Source organism: Miscanthus floridulus, chromosome 9 (genome assembly GCF_019320115.1).
Source record: "Miscanthus floridulus cultivar M001 chromosome 9, ASM1932011v1, whole genome shotgun sequence".
Lineage (NCBI taxonomy): Eukaryota > Viridiplantae > Streptophyta > Magnoliopsida > Poales > Poaceae > Miscanthus > Miscanthus floridulus.
In genome coordinates, this window is record NC_089588.1 from 72,028,923 (window position 1) to 72,053,477 (window position 24,555).

General features: G+C 47.1%; 1 protein-coding gene across 2 annotated transcripts in view; it reads left to right on the forward strand.

Annotated features, from left to right (window-relative positions):
* The window catches only part of LOC136483786 (serine carboxypeptidase-like 3), a 37,289-nt gene extending 13,277 nt beyond the window's left edge, over positions 1–24,012 (forward strand). Inside the window, exons 6-14 of one of the 2 annotated variants that reach the window (XM_066480947.1) lie at positions 17,292–17,329; positions 18,450–18,551; positions 18,771–18,851; positions 19,333–19,473; positions 19,576–19,647; positions 20,722–20,840; positions 21,107–21,220; positions 23,605–23,650; positions 23,806–24,012. In XM_066480947.1, the coding sequence (XP_066337044.1) occupies positions 17,292–17,329; positions 18,450–18,551; positions 18,771–18,851; positions 19,333–19,473; positions 19,576–19,647; positions 20,722–20,840; positions 21,107–21,220; positions 23,605–23,650; positions 23,806–23,889 (797 nt within the window). In that variant the 3' untranslated portion in view covers positions 23,890–24,012. The remainder of the gene's footprint in view (positions 1–17,291; positions 17,330–18,449; positions 18,552–18,770; positions 18,852–19,332; positions 19,474–19,575; positions 19,648–20,721; positions 20,841–21,106; positions 21,221–23,604; positions 23,651–23,805) is intronic. The other variant, XM_066480948.1, reaches the window with a different exon arrangement.
* The last annotated feature ends 543 nt before the right edge of the window (positions 24,013–24,555 follow it).

Below are 24,555 nucleotides of genomic sequence, written 5' to 3' on the forward strand. Positions count from 1 at the left end.
CACTGGTGGAAACCGCCACCATTTAATAGGCGGAGAGCTCTGCGTCGCGACACTGACTCGTGGCCTCTCTCTCCACCAGGGGAGTGGGGACACACTAGATGAATCACTCCATCCGCTCACCTCTACAGCCATCGGGCATGGAACAGGAGGCCACAGCTACACCACGGCCTGACCTGGCGCCCGCTCCACATCGGCCGCCTATGCGCGAACGCCTCGGGCCAAACCGAGATGCTCGCAGCGTCATTAACAATCGACGTCAGGCCTGGCATGACGATGACGTCCATCGCGCAGCGGTGAGAGTAGGCAGCTCGGGCTTCGGCTGAACCATCGAGGGGATCGGTGAGACACACCCCAGGCATTGTCGCCGACCCGACGATCAGAGTCCTAGCCCGGATGGCCCAGGACCACAGGCCTTTGGCCAACGTATCTAGAGAGCGTCGTTCCCACAGCGCTTCCGACCACCTACCAACATCACCAAGTGTACTGGGGAGATGAATCCTGGTATATGGCTTGAAGACTTCTGGCTCGTCTGCCGAGCCGGAGGAGTGGATGATGACCACTTCATCATTCAGTACCTCCCCATCTGCGTGGGGGAACATGTTCGAGCATGGCTCGAATTCCTCCCGCACGATAGACTGGGTGGACCTTAAGAGGATCTTCGTTGGGAATTTTTAGGGGACGTATGTCTGCCCTGGCAATTCCTATGACCTCAAGAGCTGCCAGCAGGAGCCCAATGAGTCCCTGCGGGATTACATCCATAGGTTCTAAAAACGATGCAACTCCCTTCCTAATGTTGTCGACACGAACGTCATCAGCGTGTTCCTCTCTGGAACAACCTGTGAGTCCTTGATCCACAAGCTTGGCTATATGAAGCCCCGTACCACCCACAACCTACTCGACGTCGCCACGAACCACGCCTTCGATGAGGAAGCGGTCAGAGCGGTCTTCAATGGAGGCCAGGACAAGGGCAAGGCCAAGTGTGAGGACCAAGACGAGGGCCCCTCCGCACAGAGGGGTAAAAAGAATAAGAAGGATTGACGCCGACTGGCCAACTCCGCGTTGGTCGCCGTGGCTGATCGCGCGGGCAAGCAGCCCTAGCAGGGCTAGCCTGACCACTTCGACAAGCTCATGGATAGCCCATGCACCAACCACGCCTACCCTATCAAGCACCTCTACAAGGACTATGAGCTCCTCAAGCGCTTCCTACGATAGGCCGGCGGGCCAAAAGAAGGAAAGGGCAAGGAGGCAACAACCAAGAAAGGAGGCACGGCGAGCAAGGATGAGGATGGTTTTTCCGACCCTAAGGAATGCATCATGATCTTTGGTGGATCTGATACCATCTACACCAAGTGCCAGCACAAAGTGCGCTACAGAGAGGCATGCATCGCCGAGATGGCCGTCCCCACCTTCCTTCACTGGTCAGAATCTCCGATCACTTTTTATCAGAGGGACCATCCTTCCCACGTCGCTAGACCAGGTCGCTACCCGCTCATCGTCGACCCCATCGTTTGCAAGAAGTGCCTCACCAGGGTGCTGATGGACAGAGGCAGCTGCCTCAACATTCTCTACGTCGATACCCTCGACACCATGCACATCCCCCAGTCGGAGCTCCACCCTGCGAGCTCTCCCTTCCACGGTGTGATCCTGGGGACATAGGCATACCCGCTCGGGTAGATTGACCTGCCTGTCACATTTGGCGACCGAGCCAACTTCTTCTTGGAGGTACTTACCTTCGAGGTGGTGGACTTCTCGGGGTCTTACCATGCCATCTTAGGGCGGCCATGCTACGCCAAGTTCATGGCGGTCCCCAACTACACCTACCTAAAGTTGAAGATGCCAGGACCGAACGGCATCATCACTGTGGGTAGCACCTTTTCGTACGCCTACACGTGCGACCACGAGCATTATGAGCTCACCACTGCCATCATCAACTTGTCCGAGCTCCTATGGCTCTAGGAATTATTGACGCCAGCAGTCCCAAACTGCAACAAGCCAACCTCCTCGACTGGCTTCCGCCCACTCGAAGAAACTAAGGCGGTGGGGATCGACCCCACTGACCCTACCAAGACGGTGCAGATCGGGACCCAGCTCTTGGCCAAATAGGAACGCGAGCTCACTGACTTTCTACGTGCCAATTGTGATGTCTTTACAAGGAAACCTTCTAACATGCCAGGCATACCATGGGAGGTCACCGAGCACGCACTATGCCTCATCCTAGGCTCGAAGCCTGCCAAGCAATGCCTACACCGCTTTGATGATGAGAGGCGCAGGGCCATAGGTGAGGAGGTTGCCAAACTCCTGGCAGCTGGCTTCATCAAGGAGGTATACCACTTCGACTGGCTTGCCAATCCTGTTCTTGTCAAAAAGAAGACTGGGAAATAGAGAATGTGCGTTGATTATATCGGCCTCAACAAGGCGTGCCCAAAGGATCATTTTTCCTTTGCTACGCATAGACCAGATAGTCAACTCCACCTCAGGATGTGAAATCCTCTCCTTTCTAGATGCCTACTTAGGCTATCACCAGATCACGATGAAAGAGTCCGACCAACTCGTGACTTCGTTCATCACTCCATATGGTTCGTACTGTTATGTAACCATGCCTTTTGGTCTAAAGAACGCTGGTGCCACCTATCAATGGTGCATGCAGCAATGCTTCGCCGATCAAATTGACCCGCTCGATCAGCCTGACCAAGTCGAGCGGCTAAAACCAACAATCGCCATCTATGTTGATGACATAGTGGTCAAAATGGCTCAAGCTTGCGACCTGATTGCAAACTTGGCCACAACGTTCGCAAACCTCCAAAGGTTCAACATCAAATTGAATCCCGAAAAATGTGTTTTCAGGGTTTCGAAGGGGAAGCTGCTTGGACACATCGTGCCCGAACGCGGCATCGAGGCCAACCCCGAAAAAATCACGGCCATCTCCAACATGGGCCCCATGCGCAACGTCAAGGGCATACAAAGGCTCACCGGGTGCTTGGTCACCCTGAGCCGATTCATCTCCCGGCTCGGCGAATGGGGGATGCCTCTCTACAAGATTCGAAAAAAGACAGACGCTTTTGTCTGGACTGAGGAAGCACAACATGCTTTGGAGAGCCTCAAAGCGTCACTGATGTCGGCCCCAATCCTCGTCGCTCCCGAATGGGAGAACCCCTCCTCCTCTATGTCGTAGCAAGCAACCACATGGTGAGCGCCGCCCTAGTCGTCAAAAGAGAGGAGCCAGGACACCACCTTAAGGTCCAATGACCCGTATGCTTCGTTGGGGAGGTACTCGCTGACCCCAAGGTCTGGTACACCCAGGTGCAAAAACTCCTATACGCTGTACTGATGGCGACCCGGAAGCTCCTACACTACTTTACCAACCTCAAAGTCTCGGTCGTCACTTCATACCCGCTCGGGGTAATCATCCGCAACCGCGATGTTGTGGGATGAATCAACAAGTGGTCACTTAGGCTAATGGGCCACGACATCAGGTATATCCCCCGTACCGCTATTAAGTCTTAGACTCTCGCAGACTTTGTCGCCGAATGGATGGAGGTCCAGCTCCTGACCCCAGACGTCACCCACGAGTACTGGACGATGTACTTCAACAGGTCCATAATGGCGCCTGGCTCAGGGGCTAGAGTTGTTCTAATCTCCTTGGACGGGAGTAGGCTCTGCTACGCAATCCACCTCCACTTTTTAGCCTCAAACAATGCCATGGAATACGAGGCCCTCATCAACGAATTGCGCATCACCATCGAGCTTGGCACTACACGGCTCTATGTTCGTGGCGACTCAGAGCTAGTCGTCGACTAGGTCATGAGGGAATCCTCTTGCAAAAGCCCCCTCTTGATAGCATACTGCCAGGAGGATCGCAAGCTCGAGGACAAATTCTAGGGGATCGAGCTACACCATGTCCCCCGAAAGGACAACGATGCCGCCGATTTTCTCAAAAAATTGGCTGCCAGACGGGTTCCATCTCCGGACGGGGTCTTTATCAACGACATTCATGAACCGTCTACCCGCATCCTAGAACGTCCGATCCAGGAACACCCTGATGCCAACCCGGCGCTCGGGGGCTCTGACCCCGGTGCCCCCATGACGACGACGCCCGCCGACGTCACCGTGGTTGCACTCGATCAAGCCGACTGGCGAGCGCCGCTACTTGCCTACCTCCATGAGAAGGTTCTCCCACCCAAAAGGACTAAAGCACGATGGATCGCTCGACGCGCCAAGACATTCGTCGCGATCGGTAACGAAATCTACAAATGGAGTCCGTCGGGAGTACTCATGAAGTGCGTCTCTACCGACCAAGGCAAGCAGCTCCTCCTCACGGTCCATGCCGAAATCGGTGGACATCATGCGGCCCCTTGGTTGCTGGTCGGAAAAACCTTTCGCCAAGGTTTTTACTGGCCTACCGTGCTATGAGATGGAGAGGAGGTCGTCCGTAGGTGTGAAGGATGCCAGTTCTACGCTCGGCAAACTCATTTGCTAGCACATGAGCTACAAACCATCCCCATCACCTGGCTGTTCACGGTCTAGGGCCTCGACATGGTAGGACCCCTCAAAAAGGGCCTAGGTGGCTTCACTCACCTGCTCGTAGCGGTCGACAAATTCACCAAGTGGATAGAGGCCAAGCCCATCACTAACTATATCATCACTGACCACGGAACTAACTTCACCGAGAAGAAGTTCCTGGACTTTAGTAATGTCTACGACATCAGGATCGACTGGGCCTCGGTCGGACATCCACATACTAACGGTCAAGTCGAGCATGCCAATGGCATGGTCCTCCAAGGACTTAAGCCATGCATCTTTGACTGACTCAACAAGTATGTCGAGCGATGGGTTGCAGAGGTTCCAGTGATAATCTAGAGCCTGAAAACGACCTTGAACTGATCCATAGGGTTCACACCCTTCTTCCTGGCCTATGGAGCTAAAGCAATGCTGCCCTCTAACCTCGACCATGGCGCCCCAAGAGTGAAGGCCTTCGACCGCGACTGAGCCACGAAGGCTCAGCAAGACATAGTCGACCTGCTCTAGGAGGCCCGTGAGACGACTATCATCCGCTCCGCTCGCTACTAGCAGACTCTTCGCAGGTACCATGAGAGGAAAATCATAGGAAGGATCCTCGAGGTCGGAGACCTCGTGCTTTGAAGGACCCAATCAACCAAGGAGAAACACAAACTCTCTCTTCCTTGGTAAGGACCCTATACGGTGATTGAGGTGATCCGACCGAGCCCCTACTGACTGAAGGACAACAACGGCGATGTTCTCACCAACACTTGGAACATCGAACAGTTACATCGTTTCTTCCCCTAAAATTTGGCCTTACCGCTTTCTTTCATTCAAGTTTGCTCCTACAAAGCACCCTAGCTCGAACACTTTTGGCCTGGGTCGCTCGGGGGCTCCACGGAGGTGCGATACCACCTCTCTTTTTTACTATCATATGGTAAATACCTTTTTACCCGAATGAAAGTGTAGTCCGTTCCTTTAATTACCTTACATAACTTTGCTTTAAACATTCCGACCGATCACACCCTGCCACAACCTATGGTTATGAGCAGCTGAGCCTCATGGGCCACGCCCGAGTTCTTAAGGTTGTAGCCTATGGTTCTAACAGGTAGGTGCGAGAAAGAAAGAATAAAAAACAAAGCTATGCTAGGATCAAAATAAGGAATGGATGGGACAAGCTTTCCCTTACGAAGTGACTCATCACAAAACGAAATTGTTGTATTCATTAATACACAAAATGTTCACACAGGGGCTTCCCCACGAACTTATCCTTTACATGTGCTGATTTCCTTCTACTCTAAATACTACTGTGGCCACCCGGCGGCATCGGCTGACGGCGCGACCGATGAAGGTAAGGGCTGCTCGCCCTCCAGTAGGACAACGTTCGGCTCGGTCGGAGGCGAGACGACGTTTGCTTCCAACCCAGGCTCCACTCCATCCATAGGCTAGACGATGTCTTCTTAACGCGTGCCTTCAGCGGCGCTCGCATGGCGAGCCTCCATCACCCACTGCGCGGAGACTTGCTCGGCCACCAACTGTGCATGTGGGCAAGCTTTCCCTGAGCGCATGGATGGCGTTCGGGCTCTAGACTTTGGCATACCCACTGTAGATGGCGGCAAAGTCTAGGTCCGGGTGGTGCATCACCACTGAAGTTAACACCCTCGACATCCCGTAAAACATCCTATCGGAGATAAGCGCCTGAACTTCATCTGGGTCCTCCACCAGTCGGATGGCAGGCGTGCTGGTGCTTGGTGCCGACCCGAACACCTCCGAGACGACGACCTAGGTGACATTGTGGATCTAGTCAAGCTCCCCTTGAGAGCACCTCGCTCTTCAAGGGACTTGGCCAGCGCCTCCACGCTCGGACCGATCATCGCCTTGGCCATCTCCAGGTCCTGCTCCAGGGAACCAACCCTTTCGCCCAGTTCTGGAAGAAGGATGACAAGCTCAGAAGCAAGCTAAAGGAAAAAACCAAGACATCAAAGATAGAACAGGTACATACCAAGGCAGGTGTTCTCGAGGATGGAGAGTCCTTCCTCCTACTGAGTCACCTACTCGCGCTGCCAAGTGTTCGACTCCTCCGTCCCCAGCACCTGCCCTAGAGCACGAGCACTTCCTGGTCGACCTCCGACCGGGCCTTCTGCTCCAACTCTAGGGCCTCCAGGGAACTTTGGAGCGCTGCCTCAGTCTCTGCTAGGGACTTCTCGAGCGCCATCTCGGTCTCCACCTGGTGGACCTTTGCCGCGTCAAGTCCCCGCTTAGCGGCGGTCGCCCGCTCCACCACGAGTAGCTCCGCCGCCCGTGCCTCCATCGCCTCGGCCGCCCGGTCTTGAGACTCATGGCGGGTGGACTCCAGCTGGCACTCGAGCTCAGTGACCTACTGCCACGCCATGGCTTCCCGCTCCATCCGAGCATGCTCCTACCGAAGGAAACATGACTTGTGGCTTGACATCTCTTCCAAGCCCTGCAAAGCAAGAAGCAAACACGCTAAAGCAACCAGTGAGAAACCAAGGAGTCAAGGACAAATGCAGAAAACTTACCTCTACGATGTGGGGTAGGTCGACCATAACTGCCTAATGGATGGACTTGACCTGCTCCAAGGCCTCCTCGAGCCTCTCCCAGGTTTGGGCGAGATCAGACTCCATCGTGAGTCCTCTCCCCCCAAGTACGTCCTAGAGCTGCACCACCTCCTCATCCTGAAGGATGAACCATGCCTTCCTTGGGTCACCAGGGTAGGGCTACACCATGTCAGTGGTCGCCCCAACCCACTGGAAGGCCCCATCGATGACTGGACCACCGCCAGCTCCCGCGATGGTGGGATGACCAGCGGCTCAACCCTGGCGCCTACCTCACCGAGGCAGGGGATCTCCACCTCCTCGACCTCATGGCCCACTGGCGGTTGCTCTGCCTTCGGTCTGGCCGTGTCTCCTCCTGACCCCGAGAGCTCCAACTAGGAGGGTGAGCCATTCGTCCCTCCATCGGGCGAGGCAGGGAGCCTAGCCTCCCTCCTCTCTTTGGCCATGACTATTAGGGGAGGGGCCACAAGGGTCACCTCCGACCCAACCTCCACCATTGTCACCAGGATCGCCGCCAACACCATCGCTGCTGCTGCTGCCGTACATGCGACTGGCCGGGAGGGCGTGCCCCCGGAAGGGAAGGATGCTCCACCGCTAGCCTGCTTTCCCCACCGCTCATCATGACTCGGTGCAAGCTGGGTCTCCACTCCTCCTGCACGGGAGGTGGGGCAATGCTCAACCCCATCAGTATCTGGCCCCTATCAAAAGGAACAGGTCAGTCGCGCTAAAAAAACTCAAACTATGATATCAAAAAGAAACAAAGAAAGCATACTGGGATGTAAGCGGCAGGACTCTGAAGCCCCGACCCACTGGCAATGGGCCCACCAGATGAGGGCTGCTCATAGGTCATGAGCCACACCCCATCACTTTGACCGGGGGGGAGTCGACCCGGTTGGCTCTCGATCGGCCTACGAGTCGCCACGCTTGCCGGCTTGAGGAGCGCCAACCAGAGCAGCTGGTGGGACATCCCCCCATTGTGGGTCGCACGCTGGCGCTAGCCCCAATGATGCGGGGGTGCGAGCCCACTATTCCGACTGCCTGGCCTACCCCATCATGCCCGGAGCTGGTGGGGACAAGGCCAGTGATGCCTCTGAAGGGTGCGATGATCGCGTCCGCTTCTCCTCCCGCTCGCCGACGGCGTCCGAGCTCGTGGAGTGCTTCCTTGGTGTGGTAACATCGCCACGCCTCTCTACATCCAGCCCACCGCTGGCAGACGTAGCCACAGGCTCATGACGCTCCACTGAAGTCACGACGACGCTCTAGCTACCCTCATCCCTGAAAGAGCTTGCGTCGCCACCTACCTCCGTGGGGTCCTTCGACTCAAGCTTGGCCTCCATGTCACTCTAATTTTTGTTGGCTCGCACGTGTTGGGTGACCTCCTGCTCCTTCTGGTGCCCCCTCCAAGCCTTCACAGCTCTCTTCTTCTTCCTGCCGTCCGTCGCCTCCTTCAGGGCGGCTTGTCGAGCCACACCCTCTGACCCCTTTGGAAGATGCTACCGGGATTTATAACCAGTGAGTCCCTACAAAACGGATGACTTGAAGTCAGATTACAGGAGAGCAAGATCGAAAGGGACATAGAATAAGGAGAGGAGAACATACAAGATTGGGCAGCTTCCTAGCGTGGAGAGGTCCAGGCTTTCCTTCGAGGGTCTCTAGGGCCTTCAGTTGCAGCACCCGGTCGAGTCGGCTCTAGACTTCGTCCTTCGCCAACTCCACCGGCGACGCGTGGTTGGGGTCCGTCGGGCCGGAGTATAGCCACATCGGCCACGTCCTTTCCACCGGCAGGGTGACCCGACGGTGGAAGAAGGTGTGGAACACCCGCAGCCTGTCGAGGCCGTACTGCAATAGCTTCTAGAGCTCCGCCATGATGATCTCTAGCTTGTTCTGCCGGCTAGAAGGGCCCCACAACCAGCTCTCCCGCCTCTCTGGCCTTCTACCAGTGAACAGCAGGAATGGCGCCTCCACCGGGTTCCTGATGTAGAACCATTCCCCATGCCACCCTCGATTGGAGTCACAGAGGGTGTACACGGGGTAGGAGCCCGACGCACTAGGCTTGTTCTGTAGGGCGAAGCGCCCAACCGGCACGGTCCTGGGTGGCTTGCCCTCTGGCAAAGCCCGCCCGGTGAAGATCTGCCAGAAGAAATCCACGTGTGGCTCCATCCTGAGGAAGGCCTCACAGACAGTCATGAAGTCGGTGACGTGCAGCACCCCAGTCAGATTAAGGTGTTGTAGCTCCAGACCCCATTCATTGAGGAGCCCACGTAGGAACCAATGCGCGGGGTATCCTAGCCCGTGCTCATGGAAGGCGAGGAAGGAGACGACCTCGCCAGCCCGAGGTCGTGGGAAAGCCTCCCCCGCAGGAGCCCTCTAGTGCGCCACCTCCATTGGCAGAAGCAGCCCCTTCTCGGTGAAGGCGGTCAGCACCGTCTCATCAACGTTGGATTGCCTCCAGCTCGACATTGCGCTATGGATTCATGAACAGATCTATGAGTTCTTCTCTCCCTCGCTCTACCCTTTTTCTCCTAGGAACCACCGTGGCACACGAACGCTCTTGGCGAGAAGGAAGAAGGATGAGAGCCGGTAGTTGGGGAATAGGCGAAGGAATAGGATGAAAACCCTCTCCCTTCCCCTATTTAAGGAAGAGGTGCAGCAGTTGGGGAAAGGCAAAGGATTGGGGCGAAAAACCCTCTCCCTTCCCCCATTCAATGCGGATGGGATGCGGTGGGACGCGTCCTGACCGATGGGATGCGCCCTGCCCGACGAGACAGCGCCTGGTTAGACGGGACGTGGCCTAGGCATGGCCCACCACTATCGCATGCTGGGCATGGGAAACAAGGCGCAACCACATGTAGGTGGCCCTTTGCCTTCCTAGGAAGGACCTAGAAGGGCCCAACAACGGGATCTCTGCCAAGGAAAGACCAACAGGCATCCTGAGTTGATCGAACGGCTCAAGTGAATATCGAGAGAGGGTAAGGAGCAGAGGGATGCCCCATGTGGGCCATGCCGATTCCGTCACGAATGACGAGCATGGATCCCATTCGAACATATCCGATAAAAACTCCTCAAGCCTATCACTCAAGTCATCAAGGTAACTCTACCGATCCCACTTACTTTATTTTTTCTAATACATGATCATTCATTCATCCATTCTCATACACGCATTCGCACATTCATTCATTCATTCATCCCATACATCTGAAGCATTGCATATGCAGTTAAATGCATCACAACGCTCCGTGTTGCATCACGAAGCGAAAGTTGCCTCATTCGACATGAGCAACGACCGACCGATGTTCGAAGGTCGGCCCGTGAAGGGCTCAAGGCCGCCTCGCATCAAACAGAGCTAGAGGAGAAAATGCAGATGAGCCCCAGCGGACCTCACCCAATCTGCTCAGAGGCAGATAGGGTCATCTCAACCTTCTCGTTCGATCCTAACCTCGAGCCATGCCCACAAAATCTCCATCGAGGGGAGGCCAGCGGGCACCTGAGTCAGTCTCCGAAATGATCTGGGCATCTGCCGGGACATGGGTTAAGGAGTAGTGGAATGCCACATGAGGGCTATGCCGACCCCATCACGAACAACGGACCCAGATTCCACTCGAACGTACCCATTAGCGAGCTCACCGAGCGCATCACTCGAGCCATCGAGTCAAGCGATGTTAGCTCAGCCCCTCTGGTTGTGGAAACCGCGGACAGGGTAATGCACGGAACTAGACCAACCCCTACCAAGCCCAACGGGGCTTAGGGGCTCAGGTCGCCCGACACCGACTCAGGAAATCAACCGACCACGTAGGTCACGGGCGGGACAAACACGGGCGAACACGCCAAACGACAGTCTGTGGCCCTAGGAAAGAGTACCTAGATGCTCAGCCTCCAACCAACTCACTAGTCGGACACAGGCTCGGGGGCTATACCCATGGGTGCGCTCGCGCGCACCCATTGTCCTACTGTCAAGACAAAAAATTCCCCCGCTGACAAAACAAAAAACCCCTCGGACGATTCTGCCTGAATCACCCGGGGGCTCAGTGGCTACACCCACGGGTGCGCTCGCGGGCACCAGCTGTCAGAACAAAAAATCCCCCCACTAACAACACAAAAACCCCCACAGATGATTCTACCTGAATCACCCGAGGGCTCAGGGGCTACACCCACGGGTGCGCTCGTGCGCACCCGCTGTCAAGACAAAAACCCCCCAGATGATTCTACCCAAATCTCTCGGGGGCTCCTATCGGGTTCATAAACCCGGGGTCCCTCATGGACCTGCTTACCAGCAAAAGCTCAGCCCAGCAGATGATATTGCGAATGACGCGCAACTCCTGGGCTGGCCTAGGAACCTAACGACAGGCCAGAATGGTGATCCAATCTCCGACTGAAAGGCCTAGCCAAAGAGGAATGGCGCTTGCCTCTGACTTTGGCCCGCCTCTCCGATCGAAAGGCCTAGCCAAGGAGGACCGACGCTCGCTTCCGACTCTAGCCTGCCTCTCTGACCGAAGGGCCTAGCCAAAGAGGAACGACGCTCGCTTCCGACTTTGACCCACTTCTCTGACCGGGAATACACCGAACCTCTGCTTACAACTCTTCTCTAACTAGGAGGCCAGAGCTGACTAGGGAACGATCGATCGGGGACGCCCTCTCGGTGAAGACCCAGGAAACAGACAGAGCAAGTAAGGCGGGGCGCTCATGTCAACCACAATACCAAAGACCGTACCCTGCACACCTCCAAGATAGTACTATCAGGTCAGGTCAGAAAGGTGCTTTATAACCTTCTAGACATGTTAGAACACCAACAGTGTTGTGAGCGTCGACATTTGACCTACAGTATGGTAGGCGCCGACATTTGCCATACCAGAAGAACCCAGTGAACCGACCACATGCATCCAGCCATCAACAGTATTGTGGGCGCCGACAAACCACCTTGTACCCGACGGCGTGGGCAATAAGACTAGGTAACACACACACTCTCTTTCTCTCACACTCTCTCTTGTACAGCCATCCCCTTCATCTATAAAAGGGGATGTGCTCTCTCCAAAAGCAGGACAATTCAGACAGTTGATTCCGATTCTCTCCGCTTGGCTCTAGAACTCTAATGCTAGATAGAGCATACGTTCGAACACTTAGCGCACGTCGGAGCTCCCATCACTCTTGGCCCTTCGGTCTAGAGTCCGACCGGACCTCTGATACCCCCTATCTTACTCCCTCTCATTTGTAACCCCACAACAAACTTCGAGCACCTGGGCTTAGGAATAAAGTCACCGACCGACTCAAACTGGACGTTGGGCACGTTGCTTGAACCAGTATAAATCCTATATCATTGAGTGCTAGGCAACATCCGATCACAACGTATGGCAAAACGACAAATATTTACTAGTTGGTCATTTTTCACACCGACAGGGTCTATCATCATTGTGTATTACAATGGCTAGGGGATGAGCTAAGATTGCTTATAAACAACTAGCAATGTGCATGAAGCTATAGAGGATGCCCTATATGGAAACAGTAGTAGGAACATAGAGTAACAAATTATATTATTTAAAATACACAAAATGCAACAAAAAACTGAATTAACATAGTGAAATAATATGAGGAATCTTCACCACATATTTCATTTGCTTCAAGCACTTTTATTTTAACTATATTTATAATATCAAAAAATGAGCCTAGTCTTAACTTCTGACTCTTGTAGTGCTTTCCTCACAGTATTACATGCAAGGACATGTAGAGAATATCCTTCTCACCACCTTCTTCATGAAACAAATGAGAAACATATTTGATCTATTTTGTTGTCATCTACATATTGAGTTCCTTCCACAGGTAATGATGCTCTGATCATAGAATTTTCTTATTTGAACAATGCGAGAGTGAAATCATCTACATCAACACTATATAATCATAGGTTAACAATACACACAAGCATCATTCCTTATCTTGTACCTTAAACCATGGTTAAGCACAAAGTAGTAGGGACTAAGTAATGCCTTTGATCATGGTAATGGTAGAGTCGTAGAGAAGCCAAAGAGGCACTACAACACATTTTGCCTTTTAGATAAAAAAACTGTCATAGACCTGAGGTGTTTTTTTGTCGATATACCTTTTATGACTCTTTGGTGATGAAAACCATATATCTTCCCAAAAGTGTACACCTTCGGTGACAAACAAAGTGAGCCATTGGTTCAGCGATGAACACATTTTCATTATGAAACTATGACACTTGAAAAGATTGGGTCTTCGGAGGCCTTGGCTCACAAATTGTCTTGCAACAGACAAACTTTTTGCAATGATGATCCCTACATGCGTCACATGGCACTAGGCGTATTTCTGTGTAGGTGTGTAGCGAGATGGGTGCCACAAGGAGTGCCATTACAGAAGCCAAGCTATGCCCTTGCTTGAGTTATCAAGAATGCATGAGCAGCATCGTTGTCATGTGTGGCTCTATGGAGAACATTCATGCTCTTGACATCATGTGCAACAAGGGATAACATGGACACCACCATATGTGTTATTGTCCCTATGGAGTACATTCAATCGTATCATGCGTGTTTGGCTTGGAAGGGCAGTGATGCTGCTCAAGGGAGGTATGGATGAATGGAGAGGGGAGAGGTGTGTGGTAGCGGCTGGGGAGTATGATAGAGTGAGGTATGATGTTGTGTTTTATAGCCTAGGTCTAGGGCTCTGAGCTAAGGCTCAAGATGGACAGTGTGAGCTAGGGAGCACACAACAAGTCAACAATAATCCGTCAGTCGGTAGCTAGTGCAGTGGAGGGAGATTATATTGCAAGGGCACGATGCACAAGTGTGTGACTCCGAACTTCATCATATACTAAGGGGGCCACAAGCAATTGAAGGATAGAGGAGAATCTAAAAGGGTCTTGTTAGCATCCAAGAGGTAGAATTGGGTGCTTAATTAAAAACCTTAAACCTAGAGCCTAGGTCAGTTTGCAAATTCTAGGAAAAACTAGCCTAGCTGGTTTGCACAGTGGCCTAGGCCTGTTTGGGTCATTGTCAAAGTGCACAATGGACTCCACCATTGTGTTCCTCTCATCGAGACCTAATGATTTTTGCTAGTATACAAGGTATAGTTCAAATGGATACAAGGTGGATTTGGACCTACGCAAAGTGGTGATCTGAATGTTCAACACCTCAAGCAAGACATTAGAAGCTGTGTTGAAGACCCACGAGATATGCAAAGAGTCAAAGACATAAGATGGAACCAAACCGGACATGAAGACATGAAGAAACAAAGTCCAATGTATGCTATTTGCATGCACCAAATTGATCCAGTGCCCCCCCCATAGGCACCAGACTATATTTCTCATAGTAATCATAAATCGGTTCCATATTAACTTTGTTCATCTTGTTTTGGGTGGAAACCATAACTATTTTGCCGTAAAACTAGCCTAGCTGGTTTGCACAGTGGCCTAGGCCTGTTTGGGTCATTGTCAAAGTGCACAATGGACTCCACCATTGTGTTCCTCTCATCGAGACCTAATGATTTTTGCTAGTATACAAGGTATAGTTCAAATGGATACAAGGTGGATTTGGACCTACGCAAAGTGGTGATCTGAATGTTCAACACCTCAAGCAAGACATTAGAAGCTGTGTTGAAGACCCACGAGATATGCAAAGAGTCAAAGACATAAGATGGAACCAAACCGGACATGAAGACATGAAGAAACAAAGTCCAATGTACGCTATTTGCATGCACCAAATTGATCCAGTGCCCCCCCCCCATAGGCACCAGACTATATTTCTCATAGTAATCATAAATCGGTTCCATATTAACTTTGTTCATCTTGTTTTGGGTGGAAACCATAACTATTTTGCCGTAATCTGGTGAAACCGAAAAACAAAATTGACCAATAGTATTTTGGTAAAATTGCCTCCGTACATATTATGTTGCATTATTGCTAGTGAGTGTCAAAAGACCATCCAAAGTTAGCACATTGCCAAAACGGCATTATGGTAACTAAGTTTCAACAATACGCTATGCATGGTGGCAATTTCCCCGTAATATTTCATTGTTCCTGGTAATATTGAATGCCAATTTCTATGTAACATTCGCCCACAAGACCAATATTGTACATATTATTTATAGACCACCAAGTTAGGCACATTAGAGACCATGTTTTTCGAACAAAGAACCATATGCAGTATCTTATTCATAAAAACATGTCACTAAGGCAAGAACATCAAACCTTAAGGTTGGAATCCAACTATAAACATAAAAGTGTGATGCAAATACTATTTAAAAATAATAACAAGGAGTCAACTAAAGGCAAGAGTTTTCAAACTGAATTTAATTGTAGCCTATCACAAGGGTTTCAATAATGTTTGGGATGCACTAATATCACTTTTGGTGCAATTTGTAAACCGACAATGATGCTAGGCACATGGAAATTAATTTAAACTATAGAAAATAAGGAATCATTGAAGTCTACAAACACAATACAAAAAAACAACAAACACATAGAACATTTTAGGTCTAAGTTACAATCGAAGTCTATGAACACATTATAATATAACCACCTCATGAACATTCTTCTAGCACCTGAGTGGGTCTCAAAGGTGCAAGAACATACCGAGGGGGTATCGAGAGCCAACTTGGGTGCATAAGGATTTGGAGCCTGTGATGAGCAAGTGGCCACTGCTATCTTAGCATAGACCAACAAACATGGAGTCGTGATGAGAAACTCCGCACCGCTCGCTCAATGCAGACCGGCAACCAACCGGGGCGCCATATAGCATTAGATTGCTAACAACACATCCAAACCTTCGGTGTGTCTCCATCTTCAAAAACATTTTTCTAGTACCTCTCGTGTGCATCATCTTGACTACACATAATGAAATGTGTATGTCAAGGACTTTCTCCCACAAAAGAGCCATATATGTGGATACCATAAGTGGCAAAACATTATGGTGAGATATCTTGCATACTAAGTCGGCCGCAAGGGGATCTCATCTTTGTCCATGAAGCCATACGGACGCCGCTTTTATAACCAAAAGAAATGGTGGTAGGTAGGATCAATAATGGAGAATCAATGATGTGATAGTTACGTGCATCCAATGGTAAAAAAGAATACAGATGGGTCATTACAGAAACTGGCAGTGATGTAGTGGCTTGACCCGGCAATGACATTTCACTACCGGATTGTAGCATGAGCTGACTGTCATATCTTAGCTATCGCTGCCGATTTTTGTCTTGCCAGGTAGTAGTTGGAGTCGGCAGTGATAGGTACCATCACTGCAAGGTGAATAGCTTTCCACAAACTTTGCAGATCATAGGATTACATCCAACAGTGATAAGTAATCACTGCCGGCTCCAGCACAACCGGCAGTGATGCTCCGATAGTGATTGCATGTTCAGGCGTAGTGAGAGCTCCAATTGTGTGGGGGAATTAATCAAATCAGGATTCTAAAACTTGTTTAGGCGTAGATGGACCAGTAAATAGATCAATCTAGTGATTGAGAACTTGATTCGGGCAAGGGCGACAGGTACTAGGGTGACAAGAACTTGATTCGGCCTCCATCGTCAACGGAAAACAGAACAAAAGGTAGGTTTCTTCGCGATCATGCCTAATCACATTTTTCATTAAGAGGAAAGGAGAGTTACATCACATGAGCTTAGTAAGCCAAGGCTTATCAAGAATAACAGATCCCTACAAGACAAAGAGAAGTCTCTTAGGGATCAAGCAAGGTTCCGCTTGCACGAGCGTGCCCATGTTGCCAAGCCAATTTGGCTCTCCAGCATGGGTAAACTTACTTAGGAAGGCGAGTTTGCCAAGCAAGATGAGGATTTTCATTGCTACCAAACACTCAGCCTTGACGACTGAGGTGAGGTGAGGGTCTTGCCGAGGAACCAACCAGACCCTTCAATAGCTATTATTCTCTTGATGTCCTCAATGGACAAGTATTATGACATTTTCTCCCATGACCATGGACAAGTATTGTCAACTGAGTGCGACCGCGAGTATAAGATAAACTAATGATGAAAACAAATTTGTATGACTTAATTATACATAATTAGGTATATTATAAAAATTATAAAAATAAATGGACTACAATATATTTTGTTGCTTAATACTTTTGATTCTACTACTAGTTCATTATTCGTATGGTAAGCAGTTCATGTTTGTTGACTTGGATTGTTTAGTTATCACAACCAATTCAAGATAACGTTGTTATTTTACAATACTTATTAATGCTTACATATGTTCATTTTCAGGAAAAGCATCAGGCGAAAGTCTACATTTTAATCTCAAGGTATTCATAAGTTTCTATATTAATTCAAGCATATGACTAGTGTGCCACACTAACTAGGTCATCATTCTCCAATAAGGGAGACACACGAGGGAGCACATAATTTATATAGTCACAGAAGAACTATGACAAAGAATTCGACATTAGGAAGCAAACTATCTAGACTATTGATGCATGATGCTTATAAATTTTTTTATCTTATTGGGTTCTTTTTTTTTTAATCATCATTATCTTATTGGGTTCTCATAAAAGGGAAATATGTACCTTCACTTACATTGCTGCTCCTTCGCTAAAAAAGTCCAAGAGCCTCTCTAAACATCAATCTGTACATCTCTATTTGAAGAGTAATCCCAATAATATTCTCTTTATATATCTCTCGTGTCTCCAGCAGGCACTCTAATTTCATTCTCTATACTCAAATGGCTTATCATAATGTTCCTTAAGTGATAAACTCATGATAGAACTATCATATATTGAATTTACAAAGTAATCTAGCCCCTCCAATAATGGAGAACGAGAAGGGTGGTTATGAAGAGTGAAAATATGAAGAGTGCTTTAGAAAATCCATTAGAACCTGATTTTTTCATTTTAAAATTCTATGATAAAGAACTATTTATAGGGTCTCTTGGAGATGTTTTTAGTTACCGGTTTTCATAATTCAACAAATTTTTTTCATACCCTACACAGCCACTGGCGTACAACTTTTCCCCCTGCCCAATGCAACCGCTCTTGGCTTATTATTATGCTTTTTAAATCCAGGGCTCGCAACCATCTAGGCAATTACACATTGCCAATATATAGTAAATTTTCAATTAAACTAGACTTCAGGGAAATAGTCTTGACGTAGGTTAGGAAATTAAGCAATGGAACAATCGGATCTTGAACTGGGCTAACTAAAAAAACTGTCTCGTTGGGAGCATTGGATCATGCCAATCGACTAGCTATATATGCTGCCAGTTGTAGGCTTGACAAGTGCTGTGGAATAGGATCCTTATATTTATATTCTTATTATTTGTGCTCACTCTCCGTCTCCGCCCATCCCTAAACCTCACCTCAGTATGCGCATATGGGTAGTTATTTTTTGTTTATTTATCTTTTTCATGGCTGAATGAAAATGCTTCAGGGGTACATTGCTGGCAACCCAATGACCGACAAGAAGTTCGACACAGATGGAAAAATCAAATTTTTTCATGGAATGGGACTTATATCAGATGAGCTTTATGAGGTGATGAAAATCATAACACAGTTTTTGTATAGTTTCATATAATTTTCGCATGCAGTTATTCTAGCCACTCTAAAAGAAGCATCCTGCATCCTGGCCCCGAATAAAACCAAAAAAAAAAGTCGTTTCTCATATTTACATCAGAAGGCTAAGCGACCTGATGTATTCTTACACGAAGGTTGCATGTTTATCAAGGATACAAATATATTTTTTTGCTTGCAGCTTGCCAAAGTGAACTGTAGAGGAAGCTATGATCCGCCCGCCAATCATCAATGTGCAAAATGCATTGAGTCTATAAACCATGTAAGTCATTCCACAGTTGAATTGCTCAATGGCATGTACATACCAGTGTATCCATCCACGGTGGAGGCTCGATAAATCAATAAATAATTTTAATTTCATCAGAAAATGAAATGATGTTAATTACCTATTCGGAATGAACAAAAAGCACACCTATATTTTTCTTGAACCAATAAAAAAGCACACATATATTGATTTCCTCAGTATAAAAAATTTAAAAGTAAACCTACTGCTCTGAAGAGTTGTATCAGTCTGTTTGACTTGAATTATATTTCCATTTATTTGACTGCGATCTTATAGTACACCCTCAAGAAATTAAGTGTTCCCTTGAATTATTATGTTATTAATTTTCCCTGGCAAAGTGGTTTGCTTCAGATGGCATGTGGAATTGTCACCTATCTGACTTTATGTATATCATCTTCAATTTAGCGCCGCATGTATACGGCAAATCTCACTAAGGCTCTAATTGATAATGAAAAAGCAGTGCACAAAGGACATCAATGAGTTTCACATCCTCGAGCCGTCATGCAAAACGCTTTGGAGAAATGTGACAGAAAAGGCCGAAATGCACAGGGTCATGCTGGAGTCCGATGGCGTTGGCGTGCCTATGCACTTCAAGTGCAGAGTAATTTAGCAAAAACAAAAAGAAAACATATGTCCAGTAGCATTCATTCCTATTGACGTCTATACTTAATCTCATGTCCTACCGATCTTTGTTTCCTTGCAGCACGACTCTTATGAGTTGTTATATATATGGACAAATGATGAAAGTGTAAGGAAGAATCTGGGCATTCGACAGGTATACACCGGCCTAGACTTTTAGCTACCATTGGTCGATGCATGCAGCTCATTTCATAGCAAAGATACTTATGTCCCCTGTTTGAATCATGGGTTAGGCTACGAAGTAAGAGAATCGAATATTTTTATTCTACCACCACTTGATGTGCCAGACCAAAGCCGTCGACTAATTCTGTGGTATAGATAAAAATTCTTTGTCCCCATTTTCATAATAACCTTATACGTACGTTTGGTTTGGGTGTATTTGATCGGTAAGGACAGCTCAATAGTTTTTTGAGAGAACGCGCTACGCGCATGTTTCATTAAGAGAAGGGGAAACAAGGCAGCTCAATAGTTACGTATGTGCATGCTCAGAAAGAGACAACTATACATTTTTGAATTGGTCGATGGCAAATTCAAAATGAAACATGTGCATACAGCAAAAAAAAAGAGTCCCAATTCTGAATACAGTCCAAACAACCAACAGCCAGAAGCACGCGACAAAATTGTTTCCCGCGTGATGAGACTCAAATTTCAAAAAATAGAAAACCCTTCAATACGATGTCAGATGAAGATAATTTTTATATGTAAATTGTAGACCTCGATGAGATCTACAACTTTGTAGTTTTGAGTTTTTTCATTTGAGGACAGTAAGATGCTCAAAAAAATAATATAAAATTTCAGCACCATATTTTATCGCGTGATGAGACTCAAATTTCAAAAAATAGAAAACCCTTCAATACGATGTCGGATGAAGATAATTTTTATATGTAAATTGTAGACCTCGATGAGATCTACAACTTTGTAGTTTTGAGTTTTTTTTCATTTGAGGATGTTAAGATGCTCAAAAAAATAATATAAAATTTCGGCACTCCCGAAAATATCAAAAGTTACTGTTCACCCGCGAAACCGCCCACAAGGTTGACAGTTGAACTTTTTCGAGAGTTGGAGGGCCAAAGTTGTCCGGTTTTGAAGTTCGAGGTTGAAATCCGAACTTTGCTGCAAGTTGGAGGGTGTAAATTGGAATTAACCCATATGTGGGACATTTTGCATATTGGTCCACGTTATATATTCCTGTAACATTGCTTCACTACAGGAAACAGTCGGAGAATGGAGAAGATGTAACATTTCCATACTTTACGAAAAGGATATCCCAAGTACAGTAGAGCATCATCGGATGCTACGCAGAAGTGGATATCAGGCTCTGATATACAGGTTAGTTATAGTGTCCATGAACACTCGCTGTGACTCACAATGTACTCTGCAATATGCTTGTTAGCTTCAAGTTTCTCTATTGGTACACGTGATTCCACTTAGATTCAGTTGTCTGACGGGAAAATCAGATCAAAAGGCGATTGCAAGATACTAAATCTCTGATATTTCAAATGTCAGCTTCTCCACAATATTTCCCAGTCAGGAATCCTTAGAGTGCTCATTTCCAATGCTCACATAATTTGCTGGTTTGTTGCTTAATGTTGCAGTGGCGATCACGACAGTGCATTTTCCTTTGTTGGCACACAAGCATGGATTAGATCTCTTAACCTGTCTATCAATGAAGACTGGCGACCATGGCATGTTGATGACCAAGTTGCAGGGTATGGAACCCATCATACCTTACATTTTTACCTTTGCACTTCTCATCGCACACCGCCACATAAAACCTAAGTGACCAAATGCGCCCAAATTATAAGTTGTCTTGCAATTTCTAGGTACTTAGCTTTTGCTATACACATACAAAATATTTTGTATATATAAATAGTTAAAGCTATGCGTTTAGAAAAACAAAAATGATTAGCAATTTGGAAGGGGAGAGCAATTGTCGGTGTTTTTACCATCCGACGAGTGACCAACGTATCCAATCAGAGGGGTAGCATATGGGGCACAAATTTATCCAGATTCAGGTATGGGGTACCATAAATCCAGCAGAAATGAGCTTTATCGCTATGCACCGTCTGCTCCAGAGAGCGGGGGATGCTGATGATGTTGACGATGGATCAGTTGCTTTTCGCCTGGATTGCTTGGATTATACACACACGTGTGTGTGTATAATATACATATATATGTTTCGGTCACTCCATACAACGATAAAAAGGCGACGCAGCTGTAAAAAGCATCAGGCCAATGCACCAAAATCTGGATCAGTATAGTAAATTACCAACCATCAAGCGCTCACAAAATTCCTGAAATTCAATATGAATTCGCAGTCAGTGACAATTTTCAGAGAAGTTTTCGAAAATGAAATATCACTTATATCAACAACGTCTTCATTTTGTAACAAGCTTATGTAATTTCTCGATGCAACTGCTTGTTTATTTGTTTGAATGGTTCAAAGTAGCATTCTAAGGTTTGGCTGTTTTTTCTCGAGTTTCTTTTTCTAAGGATAGAATATAATCATGGGACTGGGCCTCTTAAGCATCTACGCTACATGCTAGAGTTCACCTTCACCATTGCAAACTTCCTATACCAATCAAGTCAACCTGGCATATGCATAGTTAACTGTCAATGTAAAATTCAGTCAAAATGATTGGCCCAGACTCCAATGAAAGTAAATTTAAATAAACCAAGCACACGACTCTATTGAACCTAAGCAGTCAGTGGTTAATTTAAAGCATCATGCTTAGCAGCACAAAGTATTCAAGACTAACTAAGGTGCTCCATTTGTCATAAGGAAATTAGAAAAAAAAAATCGATAGATGAAAGGTTTATGAGTCTTCTAGTATGACAGAGTGACTAGATACATGAACATAAAAATAAATCAGACATCCCTTTCAAGAAGCTAAACTTACAGCTGAAATTAGAGTCATATGAAAGAATAAGTTCCACTATATCATCAATCATTCCCTACTATATATGCACACATGCCTTCTGTAAAAGAAAACTGAAGAAGCAACTCCAAAATCCAGAGTACTTAGCTGGTTGCTCAAGGTGATACGTTAGGGGAGCTCGGACAGCAAGCTTCGTTAGGGGAGAAGAAAACCTAAGACGTGAGACTGGACATTCATCTAGAAAGTAGAAACACAAACTGGCATATATGATATAATCGGCTAGTGGTTTATTAGGAACATGGGGTTTTACCAAAAACAAATGTTAAAAGTTCAGGTCTGCTTTATTGAGCACCCACTGCTGCTGTCCAATGGAACTCCCTCCCATGGCCACCATGCGGGTCTCTGCAAGAGGAGAGGACCAAAAGAAAGCTAAAAAAAGAAAAGGATGGCCAATGCTGCCGCCCAGCGAAGCTCCTGCCCGTTGCCTGTTCGGATCCGAATTTGCGTGTGTTAGGGAGCCACAGTGCCCCCGCCCCACCAGCTAACCTCTCTTCATGTTCATGGTATGGCCCAATGGGAAAACAAAGGTCTATAAAGTCTCTCTCAACACCAAATCACACTTAAACTTCCTGATCCTAAATTTTGATGCTCATTCCTTTGAATTGATCATCATGTGAGTGTGCACCACACCTTTCAAAGATTTGACTATTTTTATTCTAAGGCCCAAAGGGAAAACAAACATGAAATATCTATGCTACTTCAAGTGTCTCTCAACACCAAATGACAGTTAAACGAGTCAGTGCTTAATCTGATGCTCAATCGTTTGACCAATGCTCTTGAATATTAAAGTGCTTAAGATCCCATATAAGGATCACTGTGATCTAGGTTTGGGTATCCCTACAAAATTCATATTTGTCACATTAATATTGTTGCTTTTAATCACCAAAACACTTACAAATGGATTTAGATGTTTATATTAAGTAGTTCAATGTTTTCAGCACATTTTTTCTTGGTATATAATCTACTTTACCACTCTCATAATGTTTTTGAAATATTGAAAAAGATATTTATTAATAAGAAAATGTTACAACAAGGTTCCCAACAAGTTCTGAATTATACCCCTAACATCTTTTCCCCTTGTTTGCACATGTTCAACAAGTGAACATTTTAGATCTCCTTGCAAGCACTTACGATATCTTTCCTCTTTTTTTCAGATTTACTACAGGTTACTCGAGTAATTTAACATATGCAACTGTGAAGGTATATGCTTTGGATATGTTTATTTTTCCATTCCGATAGCATATTTAAGTTATCTAAAGTCTTCTGGGCAACCTAAAAGCTATGCAACTTCACCCAATTATTAAGTTATCTGGGTATGTAGATAGTTATTTACATAATTTTGTTTAATCACATAGGGTGCTGGCCACACTGCTCCGGAGTACAAGCCCAAGGAGTGCCTCACAATGTTTGCAAGATGGATTTCCAGTATACCTTTATGAGTAATCATTTACCTATTGGAGTTCTCCATTAGTGTAAAACATTTTGTACCACTTAATATTTTGAGTGTTAAGGCAATGTACTAGAATATGTTAAACTCATTGAACTAAAAGCCAAAGACACTACGCCAGAACATGCAATCACTATCGGAGTATCACTGCCTGTTGTCCTAGAGCAATCACCGTTGGAGCATCATTGTCGGTCGTAAGCCTAGAATTCAGAAAATTAGCGGGCAGCTATTCACCCAGCAGTAATGGCACCTATCACTGTCGGCTAAAACCTAGCCGACAGCAATATATCACTACCGGGTGAAGCTACAAACCAGCAGTGATAGCTACGATATCACTGTCTACTCTAGACAACCTAAGGCCTCCAATTTCAACCTAGTCAAAACATATGCAATAAAATAATCTATCTAGATGTACAACTAGGGTTTTGCTAGGTGTGTTGCTATATCTACCGTAAAATAGTTATGCAACCTAGGTTCCAATCCTATCACTGGCCTATCAAACTAAGCTAGGAATATTAAGCACATAACCTAAGTACATAAAGTAATTGCGAAAGGCAAAGGGCGATAGAGACGCAAACTACCATTTGATGACACTGGTATTTTTACCGATGTATTGAGAAGCTCTTTGCTTCCCCGCAGTCCTCGACGGAGCCGCTCA